The sequence below is a fragment of the Rhinopithecus roxellana genome, chromosome 16 (assembly GCF_007565055.1).
Source record: "Rhinopithecus roxellana isolate Shanxi Qingling chromosome 16, ASM756505v1, whole genome shotgun sequence".
NCBI classification, from domain to species: Eukaryota; Metazoa; Chordata; class Mammalia; order Primates; family Cercopithecidae; genus Rhinopithecus; species Rhinopithecus roxellana.
In genome coordinates this window covers 57338824-57356565 of record NC_044564.1, presented here as the reverse complement: position 1 = coordinate 57356565, position 17742 = coordinate 57338824, and the positions used below count along the sequence as shown (strand labels likewise).

The window sequence follows — 17742 nt, the reverse complement described above, 5'->3', positions numbered from 1 at the left end:
AAAAAATAACGTGCGTCTTTCAAATAGAACATGAGAAAATAGTAATATTTGCTTTACGGAACCATAAATTCCTACCTCTCAACTAATTTTAAGTAAGATGTAAACCAATGTGAATGATGAGTCCACTTTTTAGTCATTATTTACACAGTAATTGTAAAATGTAGTGAGATTGTCAGCCCATGCAAACAACTGTTTAATGCTGTACAGCTCAGACATGAACTATTTTGACTGTTTTCAGTTCCAAGAATTTGTTTAAATGACGTTCCATTCTCTTTATTCTTAACAGATCTCAGGAATCGGGAAGGTGGAAATTTTTTTTTTTTTTTTTTTTTTTTTTTGAGACGGAGTCTCGCTGTGTCACCCAGGCTGGAGTGCAGTGGCCGGATCTCAGCTCACTGCAAGCTCCACCTCCCGGGTTCACGCCATTCTCCTGCCTCAGCCTCCCCAGTAGCTGGGACTACAGGCGCCCGCCACCTCACCCAGCTAGTTTTTTGCATTTTTTTTTTTTTTTTTTTTAGTAGAGACGGGGTTTCACCATGTTAGCCAGGATGGTCTCGATCTCCTGACCTCGTGATCCGCCCGTCTCGGCCTCCCAAAGTGCTGGGATTACAGGCTTGAGCCACCGCGCCCGGCGGGAAGGTGGAAATTTTTAACTGAAAACATGGAATTAGTTCCAAAATATGAATTGATGTTAAGAGCTGGGGTTCTAAAAATCACCTCCTTTTCTTCTGCATGTGAACGTTATGGTCGAGTCCTTAAACTTTCTAAACTTCTCAAAATTCTGGTTATATGTAAAAGACTCGCAGTCACAAGGGAGAAAGAGTGGGAATAGAATGTAAATTTTATAGTAGATTTACATTTTGCGCTTTAACCTTTGCCATTAACAAAGGTTATCTAGCAACTTTAATTTTAGTTTGGGGGGCTAACAAGGGCCTTGCAAAAGAAGTTTCCTCTTGCAGCACTTGCTTTAAAAAAAAAACCCTTTTGGCCACCTTCCCAGGAGGCGGTGAATAAAGCTACGCAGGCGCCTTGCTTCCCCTTCCATCAGCCTCTTAGTTTCGCTTACGATTGATTACATCATTGGTCCGCGCAACCCTAGCAGGCTTCTGGGCCTGTAGCTGAGCCGAAGCTCTTCCTTTTGCGTAGCGGGGCGGAGCGCGATGGTGGCGGGAGGGGGAAGAAATTGTTCTACTACGCATGCGCACCGGGGATGGCGACGGGGCCTCTTTCTCTGCTTCTCTCCACAGCTCTTCCCAGTCGGGGGGCTGAGTGCCCTCCCCCTTCTCTCCCTGCTCCTCCCCTTTCTCCCCCCACCACCGCCCAGCGGGGCTTCTAACTGACAGTTGTCGCCGGGCCCGGTCCGCGCGCCGCCTCCTCCTGCCCGTGTCCCCCGCAGGTAGAGAGGGGCGGGAGGGGGTGTGAGGGAGAGGAGGAGCCGGAGCCGCCACTGCGGCCCCCTCCGGGGAGGGAGAGGAGAACCCCCTTCCTCCTCGCCCCCTCCCAGCCCCCCGCTGGCCCGGGAGGGGGTGGGGCGCCTAGGCTGCGGCGACCCGGCTGGGCCTGGCCGGTGAAGAGCAGGCGGGCGGGGTGCGGAGGGGTGAGGCCGGCGAGGGCCGTGCGCGCGCCGCCGCCGGGGGGAGGGGAGAGGAGGGCACCTAGGCTCTCCTCTTCTCTCCCCCCTCCCCGCGCGCCATGTAACCCCGCCCCGCTGGCGGTGAGCTCGAGACCCCCGCGCGCACCAAGCCTAGCCGGCGGCTGAGGAGAGCCAGGCCCGATGTGGCAGGGGCTACGCGCCGCGGCCGAGCCGTGAGGAAGCGGCTCGTGCTCACGCGTCCCCCAGCACCTCGAGCGGCCGCTCCACACCGCCCAGCCTAGGCCTGTCGGGGCATGAGCGTGCCCGGGACGCCGGGAGCGATGGAGCCGGCCGGGGAGGAAGAGCGGTCGCCACCGGCGGCCGAAGGAGAGGACGACGAGGAGGAGGTGGCAGCGGCGGCCACGGCCTCAGGGCCGGCCCGCGGAAGGAGTGCCTCCTTGCTGGAGGACGCGAACGATCAGGAGGAAGAGATGGAGGCGATGGTGATCGGAGGCGGTGGCTGCAAAGAGCAGGAGCTGACCTACGAGCTACAGCAGGGCTACCGCATCCTGGGCGAGTTCCTGCAGGAGAAGCACCGGGGCCTCACTGCCCCCTTTCTGCAGCCCTTGGGGGGCGTTGCCACCGCGGAGGAAGAGGTGGCGGAAGGGCCGCGCAGCGGGGGCCGGGGAGGTCGCGCCTTCCCGCAGCAGCCGGGGCAGGGCATGTGTCTGCTGAAGATGGAGGAGAAGTTCGCCAGCGGCCAGTACGGGGGCATCACCGAGTTCGTGGCGGACTTCAGGTTGATGCTGGAGACGTGCTACCGCCTGCACGGAGTGGACCACTGGATCTCTAAACAGGGGCAGAAGCTGGAGATGATGCTGGAGCAGAAGTTAGCGCTTCTTTCTCGGTAAGCGAGCCCGATCCCCGGTGGGACTGACAGACTGACACAAACACACCCTCACACGTGTCCGAGGATGGGCTGGGCCAGGGGCCTGAGGGCGGTGCTGATAGGGGCTGAGTCGGTGCTGGAGAAGCCCGGGAGGAGGAGCGGCGCTGGGCGGGGACCGGAGGGGTGTGGTGGGTGTGGGCCGAACCCGGCGTGCGCGTAGACTGATAACAGAGAAGGAAACCCGGGTCTGCATCGCTGAAGAGCTGGGTAAAGTTTGCAGATGTAAGGTGGAATGGGTCCTGTAGGAAGAATTGCACGTGTAGGCAGAGGAACAGTTTTTGTGGGATGGAGGTTGGACCTGCAACTTTTAGACAGTTTAACATGACATTTAAAACAACGTTTAGGACGAAATATCTCTAGAAAAATAATTTTGGCTTATGTAAAAGGGTGTCTGAAACCATTAAAAATAATTTTATCATTTACTACCCATGTCGGTCATTGAAGATTTATGGAGTGTTACTAAACGGTTAATGGTTACTCTTGCATACTACTGATCTTTTCTCTCCATTTCATCTGAGGACACCGAATTTTTGCAATAATAGGGAATGCGTCAACACACATTTTCTAAAGTTTACACGTTTATGTTTATTCTGCCAGAAATCATAGGCAAGTCAGATGACACTGTGCTGTTGGTATCCACCACCCATATATCCAATTATTTAACACTAAGAGGAGGATACTAAAATGAATGTGTTGTTTTATAATAATTGTATAGTCGATGTCAGTCAAGTTCTAAAGTTTAAATTTTTCCGGAGTGGAAAAATTCAATGTTTTTGGAATTGGTAGTTGAAGTGGAACAGTAGTTTGTTCACTATCAGAATGAGGTTGAGCAAGTCACTTAACCTGTTTGGCCTCAGTTTCCTCGTCTATCAAGCGGGGATAATATTAGTACTCGCATAGAGTTGCTTTAAGGATTGAATGAGTTAATAAATGTGAAATCCACAGTGCTGGTCCCATAGGTAGCCCAATATAAGTGTTAGCCATTGTAATGTAAGTAGTAGCAGTCGTTGAATAATGAGTGTATACTTCATATCTGAAACTGGGCATTATACTTGTGCTTTTAAAGAATAGCTCCTAAAAATTGTGTTAATTTTTTGGTTCTTGATTTGTAATTTTTTTTTGTAACCTTTGTCGTTGGCTTCCCGTATGCTATTTTCCAGACTAACTGATTTTTTTCACCAAAAACAGTTAACATAGTGTCTGTCTTCGTTAAGGGAACTCTCTTTAAGGAAACTCTTCTTTGGCCGGGCGCGGTGGCTCAAGCCCGTAATCCCAGCACTTTGGGAGGCCGAGACGGGCGGATCACGAGGTCAGGAGATCGAGACCATCCTGGCTAACACGGTGAAACCCCGTCTGTACTAAAAAATACAAAAAACTAGCCGGGCGAGGTGGCGGCGCCTGTAGTCCCAGCTACCCGGGAGGCTGAGGCAGGAGAATGGTGTAAACCTGGGAGGCGGAGCTTGCAGTGAGCTGAGATCTGGCCACAGCACTCCAGCCTGGGTGACAGAGCGAGACTCCGTCTCAAAAAAAAAAAAAAAAAAAAAGGAAACTCTTCTTGAATCCTTTCATAGAGTAGGATTATTTAGTAATAGAATAATTATTTACATATTTGCTTTGTAAATTACTTTTAATACTTTAGTAATTTTATATTTCTGTGGTATGTTACCCTTGTCGCCACAGTGCATTGTTGCTGTGACTCATATAAAAAACAATCTATTCACGTTATTATTTGAAGTTATAAAGTATCCTTCTGATTGATGTCACAATATTTTAGACCCGGAAGAACCTTAGAGTTCATCTAATTTATCAGATGTGGGAATAGGGATTTAGAATGAGGCAATAGAATGACTGAATGAAAGTGCTAAGAGATAACATGTGGGTTTGAATTACTGGTGTTTTCAAAAGCTCTGTGTGTAATAAATATTTATTTTTTTCTTTTCTTTTCTGTGAGTCTCGCTCTGTCACCCAGGCTGGAGTCCAGTGGCGCGATCGCAGCTTGCTGCAACCTCCCCCTCCTGGGTTCAAGCAATGCTCCTGCCTCAGCTTCCAGAGTAGCTGGGATCAGCTGTCACCGCGCCCGGCTAATTTTCATATTTTTGGTAGAGATGGGGTTTCACCATGTTGGCTAGGCTGGTCTGGAGCTCCTAACCTCAGGTGATCCGCCCACCTCCGCCTCCTTTCAAAGTGCTGGGATTACAGGCCCTAGCCACCACGCCCGGCCTGTAATAAACATTTCTTAGTCTTACAAAAGAGCAGACTAAGAAACTAATTTTTCCTAGAACTTTATTTATTTGTTTGTAGTTTCCAGAAATATTTATGCTGTTTCATGCCTGTAGTTCAGCATTCTGGAATGCCTCAGTTAAACCTTCCAAAAAAGTTCAGTAGTAATACTCAACTCCTTCAAGAATCAATTTAAATATAAACATCTCTACGATAGACTAGTCTCTTTCTTCTTTTCCTTACTCTCCTTTTCTTTCTCTTATTTCCTTAAATAAAGTTTCCTAGAAACTTTATTTACCTAGAAATAAAGGTAAATTTCTAAATGCTTAGAATCATCATTCTCAGTGGTTAATGCTCAGAATACTTATATTCCCATGTGATCTAATAGTATCCATATTTAGAAATTAAACTTACAGCATTTTATAGTTTATAAATGTAATGTACTTCTGACATTCCTTAGGCCAATAGAGAGAAAATTCTTGCTATTTTAGTAGCAAAAAATAGTATCATGACCTCAAATAGTTAATTAAAGTTGGAGTCCTTCACTTTTTTGTATTTGATGTATGCAAACACATCAGGTTTGCGAGACCACGCTTGTGGATACTGTGGGACATCAGTTCTTCTAGCCTAAAATCTGAGTCATTACTAACTGCTTCCAATGGGCACAACTTTGAGAAAAGCATGGGTCACAGCTGTTTGGAATGCAATTAAGATATATAGATGTTTCAAAACAATATTCTATAGAGTGTTCACGGGAGTATGATTTTCAGCACATAGATGACTCAGATATCTTATTTGTAAATATCTCAAAGTGGTATATGGTATTTTAGAAATGAAACCAATGAATCACTTAGATATTATTTAAATTTTCTGTCTTCTGGAATATGTAAGACACTAAAGGAACTTATTTTCAAAGTGTAAAGAGAGTTTAAAGCTGTTCCATATACTGCTGAGCTTTCTAGTGAGCAATAAATGAGGTACATTAGGTGAAGAAGATACCGCATTCTCATTAGAGAACAGCCCAATAGCATTAGTACCCTGGACATAGCATTTACCTTTTTTTTTCTTTTTTTAGACAGAGTCTTGCTCTGTCACCCAGGCTGGAGACCAGTGGTGTGATCTGGGCTCATTGCAACCTCTGCCTCCCAGGTTCAAGTGATTCTCTTGCCTCAGCCTTCTGAGTAACTGGGATTACAGGCCCGTGCCGCCACACCCAGCTAATTATTGTATTTTTAGTAGAGAAGGGGTTTCGCCATGTTGTCCAGGCCAGTCTTGAACTCATGACCTCAGTGATCCACCTGCCTTGGCGGCCCAGAGTGCTGGGATTACAGGCATGAGCCACCATGCCCGGCAACACAGCATACAACTTGAATCTCAGTTTCCTTATCTGTATAATGAGGGTGTTAGGGTAGAATAATTGTGCAAGTATTTAAGTATCTGCTAGAATTAGGCATTTATGCCCCTGAGATCAAAAGGCAGGTTCCCTGTCCTTAAGTGGTTTGTAGTTGAGTAGGGAAACAAATACTTAAAAATAATTCTGTAATGGACATAGGAACGAAGTACAAGGGGAATTTAAAGGAAAATGACATAAATCTGAAGCGGAAGGGGTGAATATGGGGATGACAAGTGAGAGGAGGTAAGGAAAAGGAGAAAGACTAGTCTTATCATAGAGGTGTTTATATTTGAATTGATTCTTGAAGGAGTTGAATATTACTACTGAACTTTTTTTTTTGTCTTTTTTTTTTTTTTTTTTTTCCTTTTTGTGGAGAATGGGGTGTCGCTGTATTACCCAGGCAGGTCTCGAACTCCTGGGCTCAGGCTATCCTCCCGCCTCTGCCTCCCTGAGAGCTGGGATTACAGGCGTGAGCCACAGCGCCCGGCACTACTGAACTTTTTAGGAAGGTTTAACTGGGGCATTCCAGAATGCTGAACTACAGGCATGAAACAGCATAGTATTTCTGGAAACTACAAATAATTCTCTGTGCTTCACTGTGGTTTCCAGAGTGGTCTCTGCACCTCAGGAAGTGGACAGGATGACCCACTGGGGTGAGAGAAGAAAAATATTAGAACCTAAGTATGTTCTATTATTATTTCATCCTTTTGAAATATCTTTTTGTTTGCTTTTTGTGATGTTTAAAGCAGCAATGCATGTATATAATCTATAAATAATTTATAAATATGATTTTTATATTATCTATATATATTTTCTTTTTTTGTTTTTTTTTCTATATATATTTTCAAGAGAAGTAGGACTGAAATTCAGGTCTGCTCTTTCAGTTTCCAAAAGCTGATTAATTCTCAGAATGAATTCCAAATTGAGCTACTGGTGTGTCTATTGCCTTTTTCAAAGGTGATAACATATTCTGAAAGTCCTAACACAGATTTTTAAATTTTTAGTATTAAAAATACAGTTTTGACCGTGCATTGCTATAGATACTATTTTCTCTGTTAGACAACATCTCTATTCTCAAGAAAGTTATATTTTAGAAGGGATCTCATTCATCCCTTTGAGGCAACTGTGAGAAATAACAATTAACATTAGAAACAGGGAGAAGATCATGTAAGTGGAAAGGAATAGAAAATACTTAATAGGAAATTATGAACAGAACTTTAGAAAACGTCAAATATTAGTTTGAATTTTTACATCTTCCAAAACTGATTTTTAAATGATGATATTTTTGAAAACTTTAAGAATATTTTCATGTAGCCTGAAGATGTTTTTTCTAGTTTTGAACGGTTGTCATTAGAAAAGATGCATCACCAGTGACATTAATAGAGCTAAAATTTGAATTTTTAGTTTTGTCATTTAAGATAATATCTTGGCGAAAATAAGCTAGTGTCTTTGTTAAAATTATTCTTGATTTCCATATTGTTACTGTTAAAAAATGGTACATGTATGAGATAAAAAGACTTTCTTAAAATATATCTGAAGATTATTTGGTTTTGTAATTGGTTTTTAGTTGGCAGAATATTTTTTGGATTGGGGTAAGAGTACAGCATCCTTGCCCAAGTGTGGCAGCTGACGCCTGTAATCCTGGCACTTAGGGAGGCCGAGGCGGGTGGTTCACTTGAGGCCTGGAGTTTGAGACCAGCTTGGCCAACATGATGAAACCCCATTTTTACTTAAAAAAAAAAAAAAAGTAGCCAGGTGTGGTGGCACACACCTGTAATCCCAGCTACTTGGAAGGCTGAGGCACGAGAATCGCTCAAACCTGGAAGGTGGAGGTTGCAGTGAGCCGAGATGGTGCCGCTGCACTCCAGCCTGGGTGATAGAGTGGAAAAAAAAAAAAAGTACAACATCCTCATGAAGCCTCAAAAATTTAAAAATAGTGGTTTCCAAGTACAAATAGTAATCAAATTAAAAATGAATTTTTATTTTAATCCTTTCCTGAGTTAAATTTGAATTCTTACTGGCTTGCTTATGCTCAGTGAAGATCAAAACCTATAAATTAATTGGGAATTTTAACAAGATGTTTATTTCTCCTCAGTAAGTCTAACCCATCCTACCTCCCACTGGATTCTGTAATTCTTTTTTTTATATAAATCTTTAAATATTGGGGATCTTTGGTAATAGAATCTGGATTTGCCTCATGTTCAGAACCTATAGAATGTTAGAACTTGATATTCCATGTAGTTCTATTTATTATAGTAGCCATTGTTTTAAAAATAGTGTTATTTCAAGAAGGTTCAGAAAATATTTTTAAGTGCAGTAACAGAGGTATGAAAAAGTTCAATTAACAAGACATTTATTGAACACCCGCTTTGTTCTAGGGTTTGGGGGGCAGTCCCCAGCCCCAACAGGTTTAAGAGATGGTAGGAAGAAACACGTATTACAGGCATAGTAAAGGTAAAGTATGTTTAAACTGTGAGTCTCAAACTTGTTCCATTGTCAGAACACTTAGAAGTCATGGTACTATTTGCACAGCATCCTGAAATATATTTTTAATTATTATTATTTTTTTTTAATTTTTTATTTTTTGAGATGGAGTCTCGCTCTGTCGCCCAGGCTGGAGTGCAGTGGCCAGATCTCAGCACACTGCAAGCTCCGCCTCCTGGGTTCCTGCCATTCTCCTGCCTCAGCCTCCCGAGTAGCTGGGACTACAGGCGCCCGCCACCTCGCCCGGCTAGTTTTTTTTTGTATTGTTAGTAGAGACGGGGTTTCACCATGTTAGCCAGGATGGTCTCGATCTCCTGACCTCGTGATCCGCCCGTCTCGGCCTCCCAAAGTGCTGGGATTACAGGCTTGAGCCACCGCGCCCGGCCACTATTTTTAATTATATCATATGATTTTTTTGCTAGGACATCTAAAAGGTTTAAAATAAATAATGGGAGGGAACCCTTAATTGAAGAGATTCTATATAGTATCTTCGTTTTTTCCCCCCTACAAATTGGGAAAACATAATCACTTTTGGATTTTAGGTGATAAATCTTGGTTCAGCTCATGAATGACCACGTTCCAAGGAGCATACTTTGAGGATGTATACTACTGTGATGAGCTATATTATAGTGTGCAGAGGAGGGATAACTATTGGGAGTGGGTAGCTGGGATTAAAAATATTTTATTAGATTTTATTCAAGAGATTATAGTTTTTGAGCTAGGTTTTGAAGAGTGAGTAGAATAATGATAGGTGAAGATGTGTAGTTCATTGAACAATTATTTGAACTGTTATGTGTTAGATAATATGTAAAGCCCTGTAGATATAATGACAAACATGACTTTGTCTCTTCAAGGTGATAGGTAAACAGAAACACATAATTAGAAGTTAGGTGTTTGGGGGCATAATTAAAAGTTACAGTATGGAGGCAGGAGAGTACAGAGTAGTTTAGGGGAACAGCTTATACCCCGTGGTTAGAGTATAGGGTGATAAGGATATGTAGTGGCAGCTAAGTCTAGAAAGATAGTCTGGGGCCAATTATAAAGTACCGTGAATGCTTGCTAGGGAATTTAGAATCTAGGCAGTGTAGATCCATCACAGGTTGCAACTAAGAGAGTAACGTGATGATTTTACTAGTAGTATTTGAGGTTTGAAGGCAGAAGTGAAAGGATAATGAGGGAAGAAAACCGATTAAAAGATTATTGAGTTAATTCCATCAAGAGATAATAAACAGTAAGAATAGAAAGGTGGATGGGGATACAAAAGAGGTAAATGCAACAGGTATCAGTGGTAAATGGCAAACTGTTGAATGTGGAGTGTGAAGGAGCAGATGATGTCCAAAATGAATAGGCGCATTTGAGCCCAGCTGATGGTGATGCTTAGGGAACCTGAGAGGAGGCATTCATTTGAAGATAATCCAGCTGAGAATTGTAAGAGTGCATATGGAGACCAGCATAGTGACAAGGGCTAGAAATGTTTAATTAGAGGGTAACTTGCTGAAGGATGATAAAGAAATAGAGTAAATGAGAATCCTCGGGACAGTCTAGTAAAAATACAAGGGAGCCAATGGCAGAGCTTTGTGTGAGGATTGAATGTCTTCAAACTGAAAAGAAAAAAGATTAGAGTTATGATTATAATCTGTATAATGTATATTAAACGCTGAAATGCTTAATTTAGAAAAGGTAGTTAATGAAGCTGAAAAGAATTTATTTTGGAATAAGTAAAAAGGCATTATTTGAAATATGCTGAACTTACAGACTATTTAGAGAGATTGTTCTTTCATTTGAAAATATTAATTTGAGAATGATTTAGAATTAAGACGATAAAGATATCCTAATAGATTCTAATGTATTTTGCCTTATAGTTTTTCTCCTTGTATTTGTGCCCTTGTATTTATTTTTATTTCCCAAAGAACACGAGCAGGGAAGAAAAATCATATCTTGGAGAGAAGATGTCATCCCTTTCATAGTTTTATTTTAGCTTTCAGATCATCTTTAGGCTATCTCTGTAAGATGAGAGTTGCCTACAACAAATCATAGCCATTTTCATTTTCCAGGAACTTGTATAATAATGTGAATCTTAAAATTCATATTAAGTTATCAGAAAATTTTTTTTTAATTGGGAAAGGCTAATAAGCCCCAGTGGTAATATCTATCACCAAATCCTTTGTTATATTGTCTTCCACCTGAGACCTATGAATATTCAAGAAATAAGCATACATTACAGTCAGAATATTAAGTAGGTACACTTTGAAAAAAGATTTAGGAAAACCAAGAAAATGTTAATAGTTATTGTTAACTAGAAAGATCCTAAGTATTTTTCATTTTCTTCTTTTAACTTTTCTGTATGTCCTAGGTTTTCTACAATAAGCATATTACTTTTATATTAAAAATGTATTCTATTGAAAGGAAGTTAATATTTACAATTCTGAATAAACCATGTAAGTTAAAAATTGAACACAGACACCATACCCTCCCTTAAGGGATGGATGGACACAGTGTTCAAAAGCATAATAGAAGGTAGTATGTGGTTAATGTGGTAAGACAAGTTCAGTTCATTATTTTTAGCATATATTTACCGTGCTTATTATTTGATAGGCACTATAGGGATATTCAAAGATGGATATGGAAAGACACGAGTGGATGAACTAAGTTGGTGTAGAGGTTATTCCAGGCAACAGGAATAGCATATCTAAAAGTGCAAAGGCAGAAAGAGCTACTGTATGTAGCTAGGGAATGGCCAGTAGTTTAGTTTGGCTAGAGTGTAATTATATATAGAAAAGTAGTGACAAGTGTGACTGTGAGGGCCAGATTATGTAGCCAGATCACAGAGGGCCTAATATGCTGTGCTAGTATTAGGGAGTTGTATGAAGAATTTTAAGCTAGGGAATTACAAGGGATGCATAGATGAAATGAATTAGAGAAAGAGAAAACTAGACTCAATTTGATCTTTTCCCATCCCTTAATTTTCGGCTTTGCTTATTCGTGACTTCCAAGTTAAAATAATTGCATTTGACTTTGTTTCTTTTAAATTTGATTATATATATAAATGTATCAGGAAAAATTAGTTTTGTATATTGCAGAAATCCTAGAGCAGTGCTAGAAAGAAATTTTGCCAAATTGAGATAATATGCAAATTTACATCTCTAAATAATTTGTTAGACTTAGTTGTTTTGTTTCTTTGAATCATTTCAATCTTCTTTCTGTTCTCAGGGAAAAAATACGTTAAATACAGAATTTTATCAATTTAAGTTAGTCTATCTGCCAAGTTGGTTTTAGCAACTTTGCCAATAACCAAAAAAAGAATTATGGCAAATGTAATTAATAAATTATAAACATATTGACAGTATCAATATGCTTAATTTGACAGCTTAGTTTTTTAGACTCAAATTTGTGTTTGTAACAATTTAATACTTAGAAGAACATAATCCTTAAAAAATACAACATTGCTGGTATAAGGTATTTAAAAACTATTAAATATGATAGTATTTCAAGGTATTCCACAGACTACTGACAAGTATGAGAACCATTTATGTTCTTCAGTTTATCTAAATCCTTCGTACAATTCTAGTACGCTAGTGATTTCTACTACTTATTAATTCCAGGCTAGGGAATTTGATTGATAGTAATATTTAAGTCAAAGGTTCTTAGTTATATCCAAGACTTATTTTAAAAGTTTCATGAGAAGAGTATATAAATTATAGGATAACTGAAATCTCTTAATTTTTTATTAACAATTTAAACCCTTTTTATCTCATCTATGTACATGTATTATTTATTTACATACAAAAAAATTAAATGCAAAGTTTGAATTTGTTATATAGCACTTAATCATCATGCTTGGTTGCTTATGAACAAAAGCTGTAAGGATTGAGAGAAGGGAGTCTTTTCTCCTGAGAGGCAGACAGGAGAGAAAAGGATCATAAAAGATTTCAAGGAATAGATACGTTTAGATACCTGTGGTGGTGGGATTGACAGTATTTGCAATATAGATTATTAACAACTATTATGTGTATACATATTATGGGAGTCTAAAGAAAATAGTTGAATTGTAACTAATATATGTAGACTTTTTAGCAATCCATTGATAAGTGTTTATATTCGTAATAGTTTATTAATTTAAAATGTGTATATCTAGTGGCAATAAAAGAACAGTACAAGAGAAAATCTCCCTCTTTCACCAGTCTCCAGGTCTCCTACTGCTAAGAGGCCAGTCCTACTGTTAATAGTTTCTTTTATCCAGTTGAGTGTCCAATAGCCACCTCAAACTTTAACATGTTCAAAACAGAACTTTTGGTTTTTTTGTTTATTTTTACTAAGTTTAGTCTTAGAGATTTGACCATCCACCAAGTTGCTCTAGCCAAAAAACTAGTATTTTTCATTGATTCTTCCTACTTCTAAAGTATATTTTAAATCTTGCCTATTTCTTTCTACTGTTACCACTTATGTAAGTGTACTTGACTGTCCTTTATAAAACGTATAGTATGTAACACAGTTTGAACTTATTTATTATGTATTGTGGTTGCTTACTTTTTGTGTATCTTCTTTACTATCCATGTAAGCTCAGAGCAGACAGGAATGTTGCCTGTGTTGTTGCCAAACCTACCCCAGTACCTGTAAGTGCTTAGTTAATATTGAATGAAGGAATGAATGAATGGATGGATGGATCTGCCTGAAATTTGTTTTAGTGAAGAAGTGAGATTGAAATCCAGCTTTATTTTTTTCTCAAATACCCAGTTGTCGCAACATCAACTTTCTCCATTATTTTGAGTTACCATGTTTATAATATGTTATTGGTGTATTTGGATCTATTTTTCTTTATAGTATGTCTCAGGTGTATTTGGAGCTTTCTCTGGCATGCTGTTGATCTAACTATTCATCTTCTAATATTAAACTTTATTACTGTGACTTTAAAATTTATTTTAATATATTTGGTATAGTGAGTCCTCTTCCAAAAAAAAAAAAAAAACCTGTTATTTTCATGTATTTACTTTTCCATTAGATATGTGGCTTTTAAAAAAGTATAGCAGAATCAACATTTGCATCACCAATGTTTTGTTCACTTCGCATAAGAAATATGCAGGAAAACAATAGAAATCACTAGTTTTTGGGGAATAAGAAAGGTATTCTTCTCATTCGTGAAGTGAAAGATGAAAAGTTGATAGCATTGCTTATTTTCTGTGGACACTGTAATAGCCACATGCCACATTCTTCTAATTTTAATTATGTCCTTAGCTCTTGCCAAGCCCTATCTCTCTTTGTTAAGACCTGTTATTTCAGGTAGGCAGGTGCCAAGACTTGCTTTAGCTTTCCTGCCTTTCTTCCTTGGGCCATTGTCTGAATCTTAAAGTGTCCTAAATTTACGATCTGCTACTTTAAAGCCTCATCAATGCTTAGGAGATAAATAGAAGAGTTGGCCAGGAAGAGGAAGCCAAGGTATTTACCTGCCTACTTTGCAGACTCATTACATTTTTAGCATCTTCTAGGGAACATTAGCATATCGAGACAGTATGAGAGTTAGTGACCTAGAGAGCTTCTGTTCTGCCTGCATTGAGAACTCCTGAGTGGTTCTCTGTGGTAAGGAATAGCTGTAGCAGTAGTAATATGTTAAGCAGAGCAGCCCTAACTTACTAAAAATGCTTATCAAACTTGTCAATGTTGATAAGGCACTTTTCAAATACAATTTCTCTGTAAATAAAAACTTTGCATTTGCCTTTGTGCCTTTCCTAAATTCAGAAAAACAGAAGAAATATATTCTAAGCAAAATGATTTTTTAAAAATTAGTTACACGGGTCAGGCATGGCAGCTCATGCCTATAATCCCAGCACTTTGAGAGGCCGAGGTGGGCAGATCACCTGAGGTCAGGAGTTTGAGACCAGCCTGGCCAATGTGGTGAGAGACCCTGTGAAACCCCGACTCTGCTAAACATACAAAAATTAGCCAGGCATAGTGGTGTATGCTTGTAATTTTAGCTACTTGGGAGATTGAGGCTTGCTTGAACCCAAGAGACAGAGGTTGCAGTGAGCTGAGATTGTGCCATTGCACTGCTCAATAGCAGTGCAAATAACTATGGATAATTCCTAAAACTATGCTGTAAGATCTTATCTACCTATATGTATTCCTCCGGAGGGGAATAAATATATTTATTTATATATATATGTTTATTTATTTTTGTTGTTTAATGGCTTTACTTACCACTAAGGACTCCTAAATCAGTATGTTGAACCCCCCGCCTTTAGTTTTAGTTTCATATTTTTGTCCATAGAACTTTTCCAGTTGGTTGTGCAATTGTTATCTCAAAATGTTAAAAACTGAGTATATTTCTAACCCAGATCTCCTTTCCAGTTTTCCATTTTTGTTTTTGACTTTCACATTTTTGTCAGTGGTGTTATCATTGTTTCAGCCTGAATATGTCAGTCATCTTTGAAGTTTATACTTTTCATTCCATATATACAGATTGTTAGGGTGTTTTTTGCTAAATCCCTGTTGCTCAGTAAATATTTTGAAAAATATATTTGAATAATATGAATGAACATTTTTGTCTTTATTTAGTATTCTATCTTCACTCTTTCCTATCTATCTAAAACTGTTCTTTCTGCAAAGTCCAATTCAGGTTCTTAACAAAAGAGTGACCAGATGGTATAGAAAGGTTGACTAAAATAAGAACTGAAAAATATCCTTTACATGTCATAACTGGGAGATCTCTGGGAAGAGGGATTTCAGTGGAGTAGCTCCAAGCAGATGCCACATTATAGATTGAGATGTGAATGAAAGATGAATTGGATCAGCAGTTTAGATGTGACTCGGGGAATAGTGTGTTTTTAATATAAACTTGGACTTGTTTATATGCTAAAGCAACTAACAGGTAGAGAAAGAGAGTTTGAAGATTCAGAAGATAATTAATGAAATACAAATTCTGAAGACCTGTGTAGTGATTCATTTTTCATCAGAGGATTGGAGGCACATTTTTCACTGAAACATAAAGTAAGGATGGGCCTGGATTTAGATAATTTTGGTTTTTGAGAAGCAGGAAGTTAATGGAGCTCTTACTTAAAAACTGCCATTTTCTCTGAAATAAGTTGTGGGCAAAGTCACCTGTAAGGTGATGGAATGAAGCTTTAGAATAATGATAGCATTTGGGCCGGCGTGGTGGCTCATGCCTCTAATCCCAGCAATTTGAGAGGCCAAGGCAGGTGGATCAACTGAGGTTGGGAGTTCGAGACCAGCCTGACCAACATGGAGAAACCCCGTCTTTACTAAAAATATAAAATTAGCCGGGTATGGTGACGCGTGCCTGTAATCCCAGCTACTCGGGAGGCTGAGGCAGGAGAATCACTTGAACCAGGGAGGCGGATGTTACAGTGAGCTGAGATGGCATCATTGCATTCCAGCCTGGACAATAAGAGTGAAACTCCATCTCACAAAATAAAATAAAATAAAGTGAATAATGATAGCATTTGAAATTGTTGTTATGGAGAATGAAAGAAGGAGTTGACCACCTTCAAAGAAATCATAGGCCGGGCGCGGTGGCTCAAGCCTGTAATCCCAGCACTTTGGGAGGCCGAGGCGGGCGGATCACGAGGTCAGGAGATCGAGACCATCCTGGCTAACACGGTGAAACCCCGTCTCTACTAAAAAATACAAAAAACTAGCCGGGCGAGGTGGCGGGCGCCTGTAGTCCCAGCTACTCGGGAGGCTGAGGCAGGAGAATGGCGTAAACCCGGGAGGCGGAGTTTGCAGTGAGCTGAGATCTGGCCACTGCACTCCAGCCTGGGTGACAGAGTGAGACTCCTTCTCAAAAAAAAAAAAAAAAAAAAAAAAAAAAAAAAGAAATCATATTAGGTACAGTTGAGCCCAGCTGAGGTTATGGTTAGACAACAGACTACAAGGGGGTTATTTTTTCCTACACTGCTCAGTAGGAGAGGTATAGGATTGAAGGGGCTTTTGACTGAGATGTAAGAGAGAGGCTATGTGCCTGAGACAGAAATATAATTGGTCCAGGGAGATAAGAGAAGAGGTTAGTCATGTATGATGGGTCTCAACTGGTTATCTCTGTGACTAGCTAAAAGAAGTTGAATTATGTTACAGCAAATGAGAGTCAGACGGGACTGGACGTCTGAAGGAAGACGAAAAAGAAATTCAGGGGGAATAAGAGTAATGACTGGGAAAGTAGAAGGTAAAGATCAAGTAGAAAGTAAGTTTAATGGTCTTTGATAAATCCTTTTTTGTGGGTATGAAGTCTTCTTTTCCTGAAAACAATTTTGTATATGAGATAGTTTATAGCTGCAGATAAGAGCAGTGCCAAACTTTCATGATCCGGCTTCCCAAGCAGCAAACATTTTCAATATGTACTTTCAATTATGCATATTTATTTATACATCATATATGAATACTTTACTATTATGTTTTATGTTATAAAACATAAGCTAAACTAGATACTTAAAATGAGAGAGTAAATAAACATATTTAAAAAAATTTTTAACATTATCGATGGTACAAAAAGTTGTTTTTGGTGAGGGCATTGTGATGCTTCCTTAGTTTTGAGAATCTTGGTTTCATACTTGGCTGTAGAGCTATTTGAAAGACTTGTTTTAAGCTAGGTTTATTTTGATACTTGGTTTCAATGGCTGTTGTAGCACAGAGCTTGTAAAGATACATAAATGTAGACAGAAGCTTAGATGGATGATGCTTATCTATCAAATATGCAAAATTTTTTGTCGAAATTCCTCAGTAAAATTTTCTGTCTTTCCTAATTTAATTAGTTGCTCTTGAAGACTAATACTAATACTAAGGTGTGCTGTGCTGTTAATCTCCATTTGCCCCTCTAAATGCATTTTCCACCCTTGTGCACTGTGCTTTATGCCCCAGAAGGCTGATTTATAAGGATCAAACTGGTATGCCTTGACCTCTGACTTCTGATTGGGTTCAGCCAATAGGAGGGACTGACAGGAGGACTGAGGGGACAGACATATTTATTCCTACAGCTTCCTTTTTGCTGGGTTGCAAGTTGTCAGTAACTGTGCTCCATCATTATGGCCCTCTCCTACAGTCAGTGCTCTCTGGGTTCCAGTAACTATTCACTCGCCCCCCCCCCAATGGGCTTAGAGTGGTAAAATAGTTCTCTGC

General features: G+C 39.8%; 1 protein-coding gene across 8 annotated transcripts in view; it reads left to right on the top strand.

Moving 5' to 3' along the window:
- Positions 1-1159: 1159 nt before the first annotated feature.
- KIAA2026 (KIAA2026 ortholog) overlaps positions 1160-17742 on the top strand; it is a 117119-nt gene continuing 100536 nt past the window's right edge. For 4 of the 8 annotated variants that reach the window (XR_004054018.1, XR_004054016.1, XR_004054017.1 and 1 more), the window contains exon 1: positions 1166-2480. Coding sequence is in view for 5 of the 8 variants with exons in the window: in XM_030919993.1 (XP_030775853.1) it covers positions 1888-2480 (593 nt within the window). In the remaining 3 variants the exon portion in view is untranslated. Of the gene's footprint in view, positions 2481-17742 lie in introns of all 8 variants that reach the window. The other 4 variants (XM_010365096.2, XM_010365095.2, XM_030919996.1 and 1 more) reach the window with 3 other exon arrangements.